This window comes from Pseudorca crassidens, chromosome 10 (genome assembly GCF_039906515.1).
Source record: "Pseudorca crassidens isolate mPseCra1 chromosome 10, mPseCra1.hap1, whole genome shotgun sequence".
Lineage (NCBI taxonomy): Eukaryota > Metazoa > Chordata > Mammalia > Artiodactyla > Delphinidae > Pseudorca > Pseudorca crassidens.
This window is the reverse complement of record NC_090305.1, coordinates 63,750,976-63,765,439: the sequence shown is the minus strand read 5'-3', so window position 1 is coordinate 63,765,439 and position 14,464 is coordinate 63,750,976. Positions and strand designations below refer to the sequence as shown.

Below are 14,464 nucleotides of genomic sequence, written 5' to 3'. Positions count from 1 at the left end.
GTTTGTGGATCCTCAGTGATGGGAGGCTTCTCATCCTCAACCATCTACAGGTAGGTGGGTACAGCTGTCTACCTTGGGCTCGGAAAGGGGGTTGATGTTCTAACACTTGAGGCTGGGAGGTTGCTGTTCTCTGTGTCCGGGGTCAGCTGAGCAATCCCAAATGTTCGGATGCTGGGACTGCGGCCCACAGGGCCACAGCCATGCTTGTCTCCAGGTCTTAGCAGCTGGATGCAGACCCCAGCACCGGCCGTGCTGCTGGGTCCTGTGTGAACAAGGAGCACCACCAGGCAAGCCACTTAGGTAAGAGAGGCTGTCCCCAACATTTCATTGGTCCCCTAAAAACAAGGCCTGTTGGGTTCCACTTAGAACCTATGGGTCAGGTATGTTCATGTGGGAAGAAAGAACCAGGCACAGTTTTCTAAAACTGTGCAAACGGTTATAGGAAGCAGGACTTAGGGAAAAGAGGCAGCAGAGTGTGGTGTTGAGGTCGGAATAGTCCTGGGCCTTTTCCCGGCTGCCACGCCCCCTAGCTGCAAGGTCTGGGGTGGTTACTTCTCCAGTTTTGTCTCTCATCTGTCAAATGGGCATAGTGTCTGTACCTGCCCTATGGGGTTACATGATGCTTATTGCTCCAGGATAGTGCTCAGTTATTAGTAGTATTGTCTCAGAGCCTTCTCCAATATCATCAGTCCTCTTTAAGGTGGGTCAGGGGGAAACCCTCACTTTGCCAACCTGGAGAGCTTCCTCTCCTGAGGACATAACTCAAAGCATGAATTTGGCAGGACTGGAAGCAGCGAAAGAGTGAAGGGCTAGGGCAAGGACCACCCCCCCCCCCACCAGATGGGTGAGTCCCTGGGCCTCTGCTGGGGTAACTTTGAGGCCAAGAGTCTGGAATGGAAAAGGCAGGGCGGGAGGGGCTGGCTGGAGAGGCCCTGAAGATACTCACTCGACATACTTGGTCCAGGGTGGAGGGTCGCGCTGGGCCATGAACACGCAGTTGGTCAGGATGGTACACATGATGAGCATGCTGAAGAGCATGGCGCAGGGTCAAGGAAAGCCGCCTGCAGGGGGCCGGACAGGCTGCCACTGCCAGGGGGTCCCGCCCCAGGTGTCGGCACCGCCAGGCCAGGGCTGCCAGATCAACGAGACAGGGGCTCCCAGGAGACACACCGGGGCTCTGCCCAGTCCTTGCCAACCCCTCCCCACCGAGGCTGGACACCTGCCCTGTTCCACAGCCCCCGACAGGGAGCAGACACCTGAATTCAAACAGCAGAGTCCCTTGTAGGGCCCATCCTGGAGAGAAGGGACGAGGGGCCGGCCCCCAGATCTCAGAGGTTTTTACCCATGGCCTAGTGGGAGCCCTGTCCTTGGCCACAATTAGAGGGAGATGGGTGTTTATAAACAGCTCCTCAGGCGCCACTGTTTCAGGGAGAGGAAAGCCACGGTGGCAGGGCCCCGAGTTCCCTCCTCCACTTCTATGGGAGCAGCCCACGCTGACCTTTGAACTAGGACCTCTGCCAAAACGTTCATGCCTTGTCCGGACACAGTGACCTGAGGGGAGGCAGGGGACCACATCTCTGGCTGCTTCCTCCTTTGCACATGCTCTTCACTTGTGGCCTCTTCTCCACCTAGTACACTGCTTCCCTCCTTCAACGAGGGCCTCCTCTGAGCAACCTGCCCTGACTTCTTGCTTGCTGCACCCCCATGGCACCAGGCATCCCTCTTTTAGCATGTCTGGCTCCCTGAATGGCAGTGCCCATCTGTCACCACCAGAAGGGGAGCTCTTCAAATGCTGGGATTGCGTCTCGGGCATCCTCTGGGCCCTTAGCCTCACGCTGAACTGCTCCAGGCCTTGTCTGATCCCTGAGTCTTTTTTTTTTTTTTAAATATATTTATTTATTTTTGGCTGTGTTGGGTCTTTGTTGCTGCACGTGGGCTTTCTCTATTTCCAGCGAGCGGGGGCTACTCTTCGTTGCGGTGCGCGGGCTTCTCATTGCGGTGGCTTTTCTTGTGCAGCACAGGCTCTAGGTGCACGGGCTTCGGTAGTTGTGGCTCATGGGCTCAGGAGTTGTGGCTCGTGGGCTCTAGAGTGCAGGCTCAGTAGTTGTGGCACACGGGCTTAGCTGCTCCGCCGCATATGGGATCTTCCCAGACCAGGGCTCAAACCCGTGTCCCCTGCATTGGCAGGCGGATTCTTAACCACTGTGTCACCATGATCCCTGACTCTTTGGCTCCAAGTCCCAGACACTGCTTCAGGCTGAACAAAGCTCTGACTGACCGCCATGGCCTCCCTTACCTCTACTGGACCTGCAGAGGAACAAGGGCCAGACCCTGGGCCTCTTGTGGGTAGGGGCACCCCCGAGAGGCCCAGCCTAGAACAGGGACACTCTGCTGCCCCACAAATCCTCTCCCCAGCCCAAGAGAGGAAACTGGGCCTCCCTTCCCTGCAGCTGCCCCCAGGCTCACCACCTTGTCCCGGCCTCAGCCCTGCGGGCAGCAGCTGCCAGCCAGGCGATTCCCACCGGAAGCCCGGGAGCTGCAGTAATTGAGCTCCGGGGGCCTGCCTCTTCCCTCCCCATCACAGTTCCACCCTTTCCCATGGCTTGGCCCAGCCTCGGGCCCGATGGGGAGCCCCATGCAGTCAGACTGGAGATGGGGCTGAGCTGGGGTACTGACTTTGGTGGCCCAGCTGGAGAGAGAGGTGGGATATCTCAAGGAATCTAGGTGAATGCCCTCCACACCTCCAGCACTCCTTCTAGGGAATCCAGGGTATCAGGCAATACCATGTCAGACCTGGCCCCCAGTATATAACGAATTCTCCAATTTCTCATCTGAGATGAGAGGGGTCAGGTTTTGGGACACCCCAGGGTTTGGATACTCAAACCAGAGCTGCTCAGCTCAGCGGCCAGGGCCTCAGGGAACCTTGATTCCTCCCCGGCCAGAGGGTGTCTCTCCAGACACCGAGGTCCCTCCCTCAGCTTGGTATCTGTGCATCTCTCTGCCCGGGGGAGGGTCTCCACGGCCAGGCCTAGTTCCTCTCCAGCTTTCAAGGGTAGGATCAGATACCCAACTCAGCAGCCCTTCTCCCCTACACACGTGCGCATGTGCGCACACACATTCCCGTTCCTCACACCCCAGCTCCCTGCCAAGGCGTTCCTCACTGGGCAGTTAACAAGCCCCTCAACCAGACTTTATTCATCCCCACAGATCCATTGCTAAACCAACTGAGGATCAGATGATTCCTGAAATATGAAAGTAATGATGCTAAGAGCAAGACTCCACCAGCTGCTGTTGACTTCGGAAATGGAAGGGGGCCAGAGCCGAGGATTTCCCGTAGCCCTCAGAAAACAGAAAAACCTAGAAAACAGACTCTCCCCTAGAGCCTCCAGAAATGATTGCAGCCCTGCCGATACCTTGCTTTTAGCCCAGTGAGAACTTTTTTGGGCTTCTGACCCCCAGAACTATAAGGTGGTAAGTCTGTGTTGTTTCAAGTGGCGAAGTTTGTGGTAGTTTGTTACGGCAGTCACAGAAAACGACTGTGGGTACAAACCACAGGGTGAAGGGCTCTGTAAAGTGTGAGCAGACGGCCACCCAGGAAGAGGAACAGAATTATTTGTCATTTTTAAGAACAAACCTCATGTGAGCACATGTGCGTGGCTCTGTGCGGGAGATAGGGAGGCCTCTTAGCCATTGAACTGCTCCAAGATAGGGTATTATGAGAAACCAGACCCGCCTCTGGCTGGGCTGGGCAGGAAGGCTTCCTGGAGGAGGCATTTAGACAGGCACTGAAGGTTGGTTAGGGTTCCTCCAGCCGTCAGTCCTGGTGAGGCTCAGAACTGGGGAGACCCCTGTCTGGGGAGCCAAGCCTCTCCCAAGCCCTCTCTCAGTGCACACACCACTCATAGCTCTCATTAGAGAGGAGAAAAGGTCACTTGGCAGACAGCAGCAGTGCGGACAGGCCGCCTTGGACCAGAGGACTTGGCGGGACACAGACAGAGGTGAATCAAGGTCTAGCATCAAGACTTAGGGAAGAACCAGAGTAGACAGCCCTGCTGAGCCCCGCTAGCCAGGGCCTGGGTCACACGGTGGGAAAAGACAAGTGCTCCCTGAATGAATTTTGGCTTTTCCAGACACAGCAATGGAGGGTGAGGTGCACAGACTCTAGTCTCTGCCACCTGACTGCTCAAAACCCTGCCTGGCTCTCCTATCCTTGAGAACAGCCCTTCCATTATTCTCAGTCTTTCCTGTGTATGTGATCTTTTCCTACCTAGACTGAGCCTTTAGTCCCTGTGACTCAGCCCAAGCATCCCTAGGTCCCCCATGGAGCCACGCACACAGCCAATACCAGAGAGATAAGTCAAGTGTACTCCTGGCCAGGGCACACCTGTTTGCACTGCCTGGTGGTTTCAGGCCGATGATTGAGCTGGTTTCATGTGTGGGCAGAGGCAAAGGCCAGCTCTCCGGGGCTGAGTTCAGCTGAACATCTTCAATCCTGCCGTGTCATTGTCCCCAGACACCCACTCCCAGCCTCATAATTAAAATGCCAGCAAGGACTGCCAGCCTGGGTTGTGGGGAAAGTCTGAAACTGGGGCTGCCTGTCTTCAGATCCTAAGGCATCAAAGAGAAGGGAATTAATGGTCGGGGTATTTTCATATATTTGTGCTATTAAATTAACACACACACACACACACACACACACATGTGGTTTGATTGCCCATTTGAATCTTCCAAGGGAATGTGGGAGGATTTTGTGAACAGATCCTATGCACCCAGGAAGGCAAAATGCTGCTTGCCATGAACGTGCGGCCTCTCTGAATGTGACTGCAGTGGAATCTGGCGTTCTGTTGGTTTCTTTTATTTAATCCTGGCAGGAACACATTCTGCAGGATTATAACAAAAATACTTCAGAAAAAAAAATTCTACATGCCCATATTTACTTTTTAGGCAACTTCCCAGGGACACGCTGCGAGCGTGGAGCCCAGAGCAAAGCTGAACTGAGGTATCGCACGATCACCAGCATGTCACTGGGAATGCCTGGATTGTCGCAAGTGAGCGGGCTTTCTTTCTGGAGAGCAGGGACTGCATTCCTGCCCCCTCGTAAGTTAGTCTTTGCCCCTACTGCCCTGTCCAAAGGGCCTGGCACAGAACTTTGCACACTGGGGACTGAGATGTTTGAATGGCTATAGAAATGTAGGCCAACAATCAGTTTCGGTTTTGCAACATGAAGAAATTCTAGAGATCTATGGCACAACAATGTGCCTATAGTTAATATGACTATACTGGACACTTAAAAATGATTAAGATGGTCAATTTTATGTTACATGTTTTCTACCACAATAAAAAAAAGTGTAAATGGAGAGAAAGCTCCTAATTCAAAACCTGAAATCTGTGGGCATTAGAAACGCACGGTGACTGCCAATGGGCATGGGGTTCCTTTTGGGGGTGACAAAAATGTTTTGGAATTAGAAAGTGGTGATGATTGCACAACCTTATGAATATACTAAAGTCCACTGAATGGTACACTTTAAATGGTACATTTTATGGTATGCGAACTGTATCTTGATCGAAAAAAAGGGAAATGCATGAAGAGCTTGTAGATTTCTAGGCCTCACACTGGTGATTCTGGTCTGGAAGGCGCTAGGAATCTGCATTTTTAACAAACTTCCCAGGTGCCACTGGCAGACTGACATTTGGAAATGACTGCCTTAGAGCAGTGTGTGCAGAAATCATGGAGACCTTCCTGAAATGCGGGTTCTGGGCCCAAGTTTCAGCAATTCCTTTAAGATCCTTGTGATACTGCTGCTGCTGGTTGGTGTACCACACTTTGATGGCAAGACTCAAGGACACAGAGGGGCTGCTCCCAAACCCCACAATCCAGGCCCCTCTTCTCCCTCAGTGCCCCCCAAGCCCGCTAAGGGGCGCTATTGGAGGCCAGCAGTGTGCTCCCATCCCCAGGCAGTGGGCGTCAAGGCAGCTGCTCAGAGCCCAGCACAGGGCCTCCCAGATGCTGAGCCACTTCCCTGGGACAGCTGCCCTGGGACACAAGGTCCACCTCAGTGACCTCAGGGCCAGTCCTGCCGGGCGGAACCAGCCCTACACAGCCTCAGTGCCACCGCTCGGTGGACCCTCTGGCCAGGCTGGGGACTGCATTGCCCCTACCGCCTCCCTGGCCTCAGCTGCCCCATGGCCCAGCTTTGCAGGAGCCCTGGGGCTGCAGCTTCATCCCTAGGGGCTGCAGTGGCTACCAAACAGAGCTGGGTTGGTTACATACCTGGAGGAGAAGCCCCAGGTGGGAGCCGGAGCATGCTTTCGGGGACGCCACGCCCTTGGAGTGAGGCCGGAGACAGGCTCAGAGCAAGAAGGCTGGCCTTTCCTCCCGCTGCACTGCTCTCACCAGGCTATGCCCACATGCTGGCAGAAATGACAACTCCTCGTGTGGTTGTCTAATCACGCTGAGGGGACTGTAAAATTCCCAAGGGGGCAAGGACAGTGTCTTATTCAGCTTGACACCTCCAGGGTGCCGGGCAAAGTGCCTGGCACCTACAGGGAGCTTGGGAACAGTTGCAGAATGGCTCAAAATTAAATCCAGGACCACCCTTGCCTCATAAAGTAGGATGCAGCTGTGAATGGTAGGCTGCCCCTGAATATAGTCTCTCCCTACAGTGTCTGCCCACCCTAGAGACCACCCTACTGACGCCACAGCCATGGCCTGCATGGGCTGGGAGCAGGGGGTGGTCCCTGGACATACATGTGTCTCAGCATCTCCATGAGAAAGGCAGGAGCCAGTTGGAGGGGGCTGGAGAGCGTCTGCAAGCAGAAAACAAACGGGTCCCTGGGGCCCTCTGACTGGTCCCTGGGTTTGGGATCCGGCACCGGGGCACAGGTGGGCAGACAGTGGAACCAGGAAGGAGCATCCCTCATCCCTGCCTGGACAGGAAATGTCCCCCGAGCAGTCAGCATCTGTCTCTGTTACTCAGTCCCCCACTGAGCAGCTGTTTTCCTGAAGCCTCCTGCCCTGACCAGAGGTTAATGGGTGAGACCTTCGCCTTCGCCTCAGAAGAGGTCCATCCGGAGGGGGAAACTGAGGGGGGACCTTGGGGAGCTCTCGGGCCAAGCCACCAATCTAACAGCTCATCACACCACTGAGCCCAGCATCATCGATTCAATTAACAGGCAAGTCAGCTGCAGCTAAAGTAAAGCTGCCCAGGCCCTCACAGTGAAACACAGATGCCTCTGACTCCACAGCCAGATACCTGCCCCCCCGCCCCGAGAGGCTCCATGTATACAGCCAGATACCTGCCCCCCCGCCCCGAGAGGCTCCATGCATAGGGCCCTTTTTCTGAAGTCCAGAGAACAGCCGTTTCCCTGTCCCATGCTCGACCCGAATGGGGTCCTCCTAGGGCCCAAAGACCAGTACCCGTCCCTTACCATACTGCAGCCGTCCCAGAGCTCTCCTCCGCAGCCTGAAGATTTTTTAGGTTGTGGTTTATGTAACTTAACGCTAACCAGAGTTCTTTGAGATACTCGGAAACTGCAGACATTTTGTCAACACCTAATCAAAAAGCAAGCGATGCCTCCCTTGGAAGAGGCCCACATGTGAATAAACCAGAGGCCTCTTTACTGGGAAGCGTTTTCTCCTTGGCTGAGCACCGGGGACCTGCTTGAGGTCCCAGCCGGTAGGCGGGGAGGTGCAGGCCTGGGGGTGCAGTGGGAGGGGACATGTGGAGCCAAGACCAGAACCAGGGGACACTGATCGGCCTCATTTCTTCTGGGATCCTCAGTAGCTGAGCTTCTAGGACATTTCTCTCCTGAAGGATCAGAGCCGAATCTCCCAAACTTTCATGGGTCCACGATCCCCTGGGATCTTGTTAAAATGCAGATGCAGATTCGGGGTGGGGTCCGAGAGACTGATGTCCAACTGCTCCCAGGTGAAAACTGTGTGCTCGTCTGAGGACTGACCGGCAATCAGCACCACCCTCAGCCCTAAACGCCCCATCCACCACCCGCCCCCCTCTCCCGCCCTGTTTGGGGCCCACACAGCGGGGACGGACTGCCAAGGATATGAATGAACGAGGATCTTCACGGCCGCTCTCCGGATGGGGTGGAAGGGGCTGAGGACATACAAGGCGTTGGTGGCACTGAACCGGAAGATGGTCTTGCCTTTGTTCAGGACGATGAAGGTCTGTGGACGGAGAGCTGCTTTAGGTCGGGTGGCAGCCCTTAGGCCCTTATGGAGGACAGAGGCTTTTGGGGGGCAGCTGTTGGCTCAGAGCCCTAGAACTCTGGAGAAAGGGTAGGGTGAGAGGAAGAGGAGAGGGCCTGAGGGAGAGGTGGCGGGTAGGGGCAGTCGGCACATTTGACAGGTGAGTGGACCCTTGCTGGGTCACCCACGGCTGGGGTGGGATGAGATCAAGTTTAAGGGATTGTCAGGTTGGGTGGATTTAGTTTCGTTTGAAAATTACAGTCCCAGCCAGAAGAGGCCTTTCACGATCCTAGCCGAGCTGTTATCATAGCGGAGGCCAGGACCCCGCTGATGCCCCCTCCTTCCCCTCTCCCTTCTGACCCCTCTGTGCTTCCCCATGAGGCCCACTGAGGAGCGAGGGTCTGATAAGGGAGCTGGGTCAGCAGGGAGGACTAACGGGTGAGAGTAGGGATGAGGAAAATGCAGAGCCCAGCCCAGGAGAGTGAAGCTTTCCCGGGGACCGTGTCCCCTGGAGTCCAGACAGATGGCAGCCCCACCTGACCCCAGAGGACACAACCTAGTGTCTTCCTCGGGGGATCATGTGCAGCCCAGGGTAAACCTGCTCCCTGTGCTTCCAGAAGATTCTATCTACACAGCTCAACGGGGCATTTGAGCGGACAATGGGTGCTAGAGGCTGAGCCACGAGCACATCGAGTGGGCATTTGAGCCAGATGCCACCCTTGAGGACAGCAGTCCATTCCCCCTGCCCTGGCTCAGCGGGCACAGCTGAGGTGGCATAGCCTGGGGCTGTGCTTCTCCAAGGGCTGAGCTGTTGAGATAAGGTTCTTTTTACTCGGGGCTGGGGAGAAAGCTGACCAGAGAGATGAGGACTGAAAGTTCTGCTGTGGTGCCTGAATCACCCGGTGGGGCTGCAGGCAGTGTGACCGGGGGTCAGCAAGGGGAGACGGGAGGTTAGAGACCAGAATCCTACCTGGGGCCACCACTCAAGTGTCCCCGATCACAGGGACAGGAGAGTGTCCCTGACTCCTCCCAGGCTCAACTGCCACCAGCTCCCCAAAGCCCAGCCCAGCCCTGGCCTACTCTCAGCCGGGTCCCCGTGCCATGACTCCTCCTGTCCCAGCTAACTTCAACCCCATCGCCACTTTGATGCTCCACTCAAACCTTGACTCGTCCCCAGCTGCGGACTTAACCCGACCCTAATTCTCACTTCCAGCTCTGACCAACCAGGACCTAGGCCCACCCAACCTGACTAATCCCAATGTCTAGTCTAACTCTGACCCCAACCGTGGCCCCAGGCCCCCACCTTAACCCAGCCTGAGTCACTCGAACTCTGGGGGGAATCGAGACCAGGTTCAAGGTCTCTTCTCCCGCCTGTGCATATAGCCTGGGTGGGCTTTCCTTCCACCTACCCACTCACATGTGCGTGTACACACGGAGACAATTGGCACCTCTCCCACCCTCAGACTCCTGGTCTCCTGAATGCAGTCTCATTGCACAGTGACACACAACTCAGATGCCCGGTGACACTGACACGCAACACTCATACCCGCCAGGTGCTCACATTCACTTCCTCAGCGCTTCCTCAGCCCTGGACCAACTGCAGTGACGTGGGTAGGAACCATCCTCCTCGGCACCCAACCTTCTGGGGAAAGGCCTCCCCCAAATTCAAACCCGCCTTCTTCCGGCAGTGAGGCCCGAAGTGTGGGCAGCTGGGGTGGGTACCAGGCCTCTGCAGGAGCCCTGCATGCCCGTGGTCTGGCTGGGTGCAGGGCTGAGCACACGGTCTTGAGAGGTGAGGCCGGGCAGGGGACCCAGACGGGGGAACTGACCTCCTGGGCAGAAATCCACACCTGAGGAAGCCTGGGTTACCCTGCCCTAGTGGACAAAAGCCCCTTCCTCTCCCTACACTCAGGAGGGACAATGGCAGGACCACCCCTCCCTACCCCTCTCAGATTTCCCACTGGCCATCAAGGTCCCATCACCAGCCCACAAGGCCCAGGATGCTGCTGCCGTGGCCCCCAGCCTGAGCTGTCATTACACAGCCAGTGCCTAGCAAATTCCGTGGGGTGGGGGATGGGGGCTACATGCTGTCTCTGGTTAGGAGAGGGATCACATGCTGTGCTCTGGGGCCCAAATTGGACTCAGGGCCCGACTCCAATTCACACATACCACGGGACCGGGAGGAGTCCTCCAGGGGTGAGAATAATCTAACCACAGATGATTCCCAAAGTAGATACTCCACAGGGAGGCAAGATTTCAAGTGTGGCTGCCTGCTCTTTCTTTCATAGCACCAAACCATCTCAGGCTGCATAATTCTGGCCTTTTATTCTGGAACTCTAACATTAAGGTGATGGGAATATAGATCACTAATGACTCACTCTCCCAAGGCCCAGGGAAGCCAACCCCAAACAGAGCCCCCGTATGCAGGTGAGGCCCTCTCGCTGTCTGCTGTGCTGACAGGGATGCTGCAGGGAGGTGGGGGTGGGGGGTGGGCAGCAGTCACCTTTTGGGTGCTATAGAAGGGGTCCAGGTCCTCCAGGGGCTCCCCAATGAGCTCTTGGGGTGGGTTGCCATAGAGATCCGGCAGCTTTTTGGAGGCCTGCAGGTCCAGCTGGGGCTGGGGAACCTCCTCCTCGGGCAGCCCGTCTCGGCTCTCCTGCGAGGCGGCCGAACCTCGGGCCTGCTTCTCTGCCATGCGCTTCTCAATGGCCGCCAGAGACTCCCGGGTGAACCTGCGGAAGCTGCTGGTGACCCGAGGTAACAGGAAGTCTGCCATCTTCTCATCCTGCTTCTGGGGCACAGGCTGTCCTCACGCTACCTGCAGGGAAGCTGAAAGACACAGACATGGGGCTGATGCTGTGCCCACGGCCAGGGGTCAGGGTGGCCAGACCTGGGGGGAGTGGCTGGGCTGGTGGAGGCAAGGACCAGCACCTTGGCAAAGATGCTCCCCACCTCTCCACAGGCACACTTGGCGGATGCCGGCCTGGGCAAACCCAGAGCCCTCCAGGCTCCAGGGAATGCATGGGGACCTGCAGGAGGGTCGTTCCTCCCTTTCCCATCCCAACGAGCATGTTTGAATGCAAGTAGGCACGAGTGACTGGGTCATCGGGGACCCTTCATTCTACCCCACTTGATATAAAAGGGCACACTCACACCTGTTGGTTCCTTAACCAAGCCCACTCTGAGACACTTCTCACAACTGATCCCGACACACCCTGGGCTGAAGGGGACACTCCATGGGGCAGGGAGGGGGCCTGTCACCTTTTTATTTCAGATCTCTGGCCAGGCTGGTCCTGAACAAATGAAGGATGGAATGAATGACGAATACGTAGATGAGGGGCAAGGGCGTTAGAAGATACCCACTGCTGCCCTTCCTCTCAGCTTGTCTCTTCTACAGGAAACCCTGGGACCCTAGGAGGGTGATCAGAGCCCTCCTGGGCCAACGTCCCAACCCTGGGCTTCTTTTTCAGGCAGATCCTCGGCCTGAGTGGTGGGACCAGAGGGTGGGGGACAGTCTGTCTGGTCTTCCCATAGCACCACGCACCTGCGTGGGGGAGGGTGCCCAGACTTCACCTGGGGCATGGAGGTTCCAGCATCTGGCCACTGAGGGGGTGTCTGGATCTGCTCACCGAGGCCCAGGCAAGTCCTGCAGGTTTTTGGCAACAGCTGGGTAACAACCTGGCAGCTGCCATCCAGATGTTGGCACCGCAGAGCTGTGTACACAGCTGCCACAGAGCCCCCTGAGAGGATCTCAAAGAAATCCCCAGAGTGAGGCATCCTTCCAGAGATGGAAAACGCTGATGGAGCATCCCAGACTCCTCACTCCCCCTCCTCCTGAGTCTGAACAAACCAGGGCCCATCTCGAGTAATAGCAGAACCAGAACATGGTGACCGCACTTCCGCTAGGACGTCCAGCCAGCAGCTGCATGTGATGCCAAACAGGGAGAATGTGGCCCCCGGTGGCCTCAGATGATCCAGGACCTGGTGTGAACAGGCTCTGACTCTGACACGGAGGCCGGAGAATGCGTACCCGACTGCCCCACCAAAACAGGATGTGGTCGGCGTAGCTCCTGACTGGGATGCCACTGCCACTAGGAGGGGGAGGCCGTGTCACTAATTACCACATCAAACCCGGGCAGGGCCGGGCACCTGTTGGAGATCTCTGCCAAGACAGAATCCCTTTCTGTCAAAGACAAGCTCTGCCTTGATCTGACTCCTGGGACACATGTCACCAATGACCCTAATGAGTGGCTGCCACCCCGACCCCTGCACACACCCCGCCAAGGGCCCAGGCTCCAATCACCGTGAAGTAGGCACCTGGCCAGGTAACAGGTAAACAGTGAGCAAACACAACACAGCCGGGTCTCAAAAGGCCGCCTCTGGTCCGCAGGGAGATGCAGCACGGAATGTGTGAAGGGAAGCCAGAGGAGAGAGGTCCCGGGACAGACACTGTCAGAACCACCCCATCCTTCAGCCTCTTGTTCTTCTGGTTCACTCCAGTAAAGTTAAAGGAACATCTTTGTTGAAAACAGCAGGTGAAGGAGTAGATCCCTATTTAATAAAAGCCTGTCCCTGTCTAACTCCATCTTTGCGTGAATAAAGAGAGGCGTCCGTAATACTCGCCACCAAACATGAATGGTGACGTTTTTTCCTCGGCTGGTGGAAGTTTAGGTAATTTTAAACTTTCTTCTTCGTGCTTTTCTTCAGTTTTGAATTATTTATGATGATCTTATATTATTTTTCAAAAACAATAAAGTCATTATTCTTTTTATTAAAAAACAAGGCAGCCTGGATGACAGCAGCCCCTTCCTTGCAGGGCAATCCTCTCCACTGTGAGCCATCACTAGTCCTGTAAATCAAGAAGTCTCCTCGTTTACTTGGAATTATTTCCTAAAAATAGTGTTCTCTGTCTCACTGTATCCATCTGTGTCCACATGCCTGCGAGCGTTCTGGAGACACGTGGACACCCATGGACCTAGGGTCCCTGGTACATAGCGGCGTGTGTGTGTGTGTGTGGTGGTGGTGTATGTGTGTGTTGTGTGTGCGTGCATGTGTGTGTGTGCGTGTGCACGCAAGCTTGCACCTGCATATACATCTGTTCTGGTAAAGGTGCTTTTAAAATTTGTATTGAAGTCAACTGTTCATACAGATTGGTGCCCAAATCCTAAGTGTACACACAGGTGGATGAATTTCCACAGACTGAACTCGCCCAGTCACTAGCGCCCAGGTCAAGAAATGGATAATTTCCAGTCCCTCTGACTGGGGTTCCCCTCTAGTCAGCAACTGGATAACCACTCTCCCGACTGCTAACAGTCAGGAGACTAGCTTTGTTTGCCTCTGCAGCTCAGAGAAACCTAACAGACCTCTTGGAGTGATGGGGAAAAAATCTGGGGGGAACTGCATCTCGTTCTCATTAACCTCTATCTGAACTTTAACATTTCCTTCCATTACGAATGCAGGCAGCAAGATGGAAGTGTTAGCGATACCTGTGACCAATAGAAATGCAGCTATTTCTCTGTTCCATTACAGGGGCTGCAGTATCTCAAATAGCATTAATGCCATGGCTACTTCAAAATTACAACACTTATTAGATATTATTATTTAATATAGTAATAACGAAGCCCCAATGACAGGGCCCCGGGTTCTTGGAAGGGTCTTGCCCCAGCTGGCCTCCAGGAGGGCACCAGAACCCCTGGGACTCGGCAGTTTGTGAAACCAGATTCCAGATGAAGTTCCCTGCTCCCCAGCAGCCAGGCAGCTTCAGGTTCCAAGGTAAACCTGCCAAGAGTGTCCTCTGTCTCTGGGTCCCCACAGGTGGCTCACTGTGAGTGGGTGGGATCTGTTTTCTCCCTTGTTCTCCCACTGCCTGCACCTGGCTCTGGCCCTGCCCTTCCTTCAGCAGCTCAGGGCCCACGCCCTGTTGAGGCTGAGACTGGCTGAGCCCTGGCTGCAAGCTTTCTGGTGATGCCAGGGTAAGGAGAGATCGGGGTAGACCTGAGGACACTCCAGGCTCAGGCCCAGCCATACCCCTCAGGCCTGGGAGGGCAGGCCCCCAGCTTTGCAGGGAAGACCCACTTCTGGCTGGGGAAGTGCAAGGAGCCTCTATCTCACACAGCTCCATCACGTAGGGGAGCCTGGACGAGATTTGACTCAAAGATCACACAAAGATCATACTCTTCTAGATGCCGGCACCCCATGACTCTCACCCTCACGCAGGACAGCCTCTCCACCTGCACCAGCTTCTCCACCAGCAACAGTCTC

At 55.5% G+C, this 14,464-nt stretch overlaps 1 protein-coding gene across 1 annotated transcript in view; it reads right to left on the bottom strand.

Annotated features, from left to right (window-relative positions):
* The window catches only part of SCN5A (sodium voltage-gated channel alpha subunit 5), a 103,290-nt gene that overhangs the window by 76,476 nt on the left and 12,350 nt on the right, over positions 1 to 14,464 (bottom strand). Inside the window, exons 2-4 of the mRNA XM_067754059.1 lie at positions 10,707 to 11,032; positions 8,064 to 8,182; positions 947 to 1,036 (exon numbers count right to left, since the gene is read on the bottom strand). Of these exons, the coding sequence (XP_067610160.1) occupies positions 947 to 1,036; positions 8,064 to 8,182; positions 10,707 to 10,979 (482 nt within the window). The 5' untranslated portion in view covers positions 10,980 to 11,032. The remainder of the gene's footprint in view (positions 1 to 946; positions 1,037 to 8,063; positions 8,183 to 10,706; positions 11,033 to 14,464) is intronic.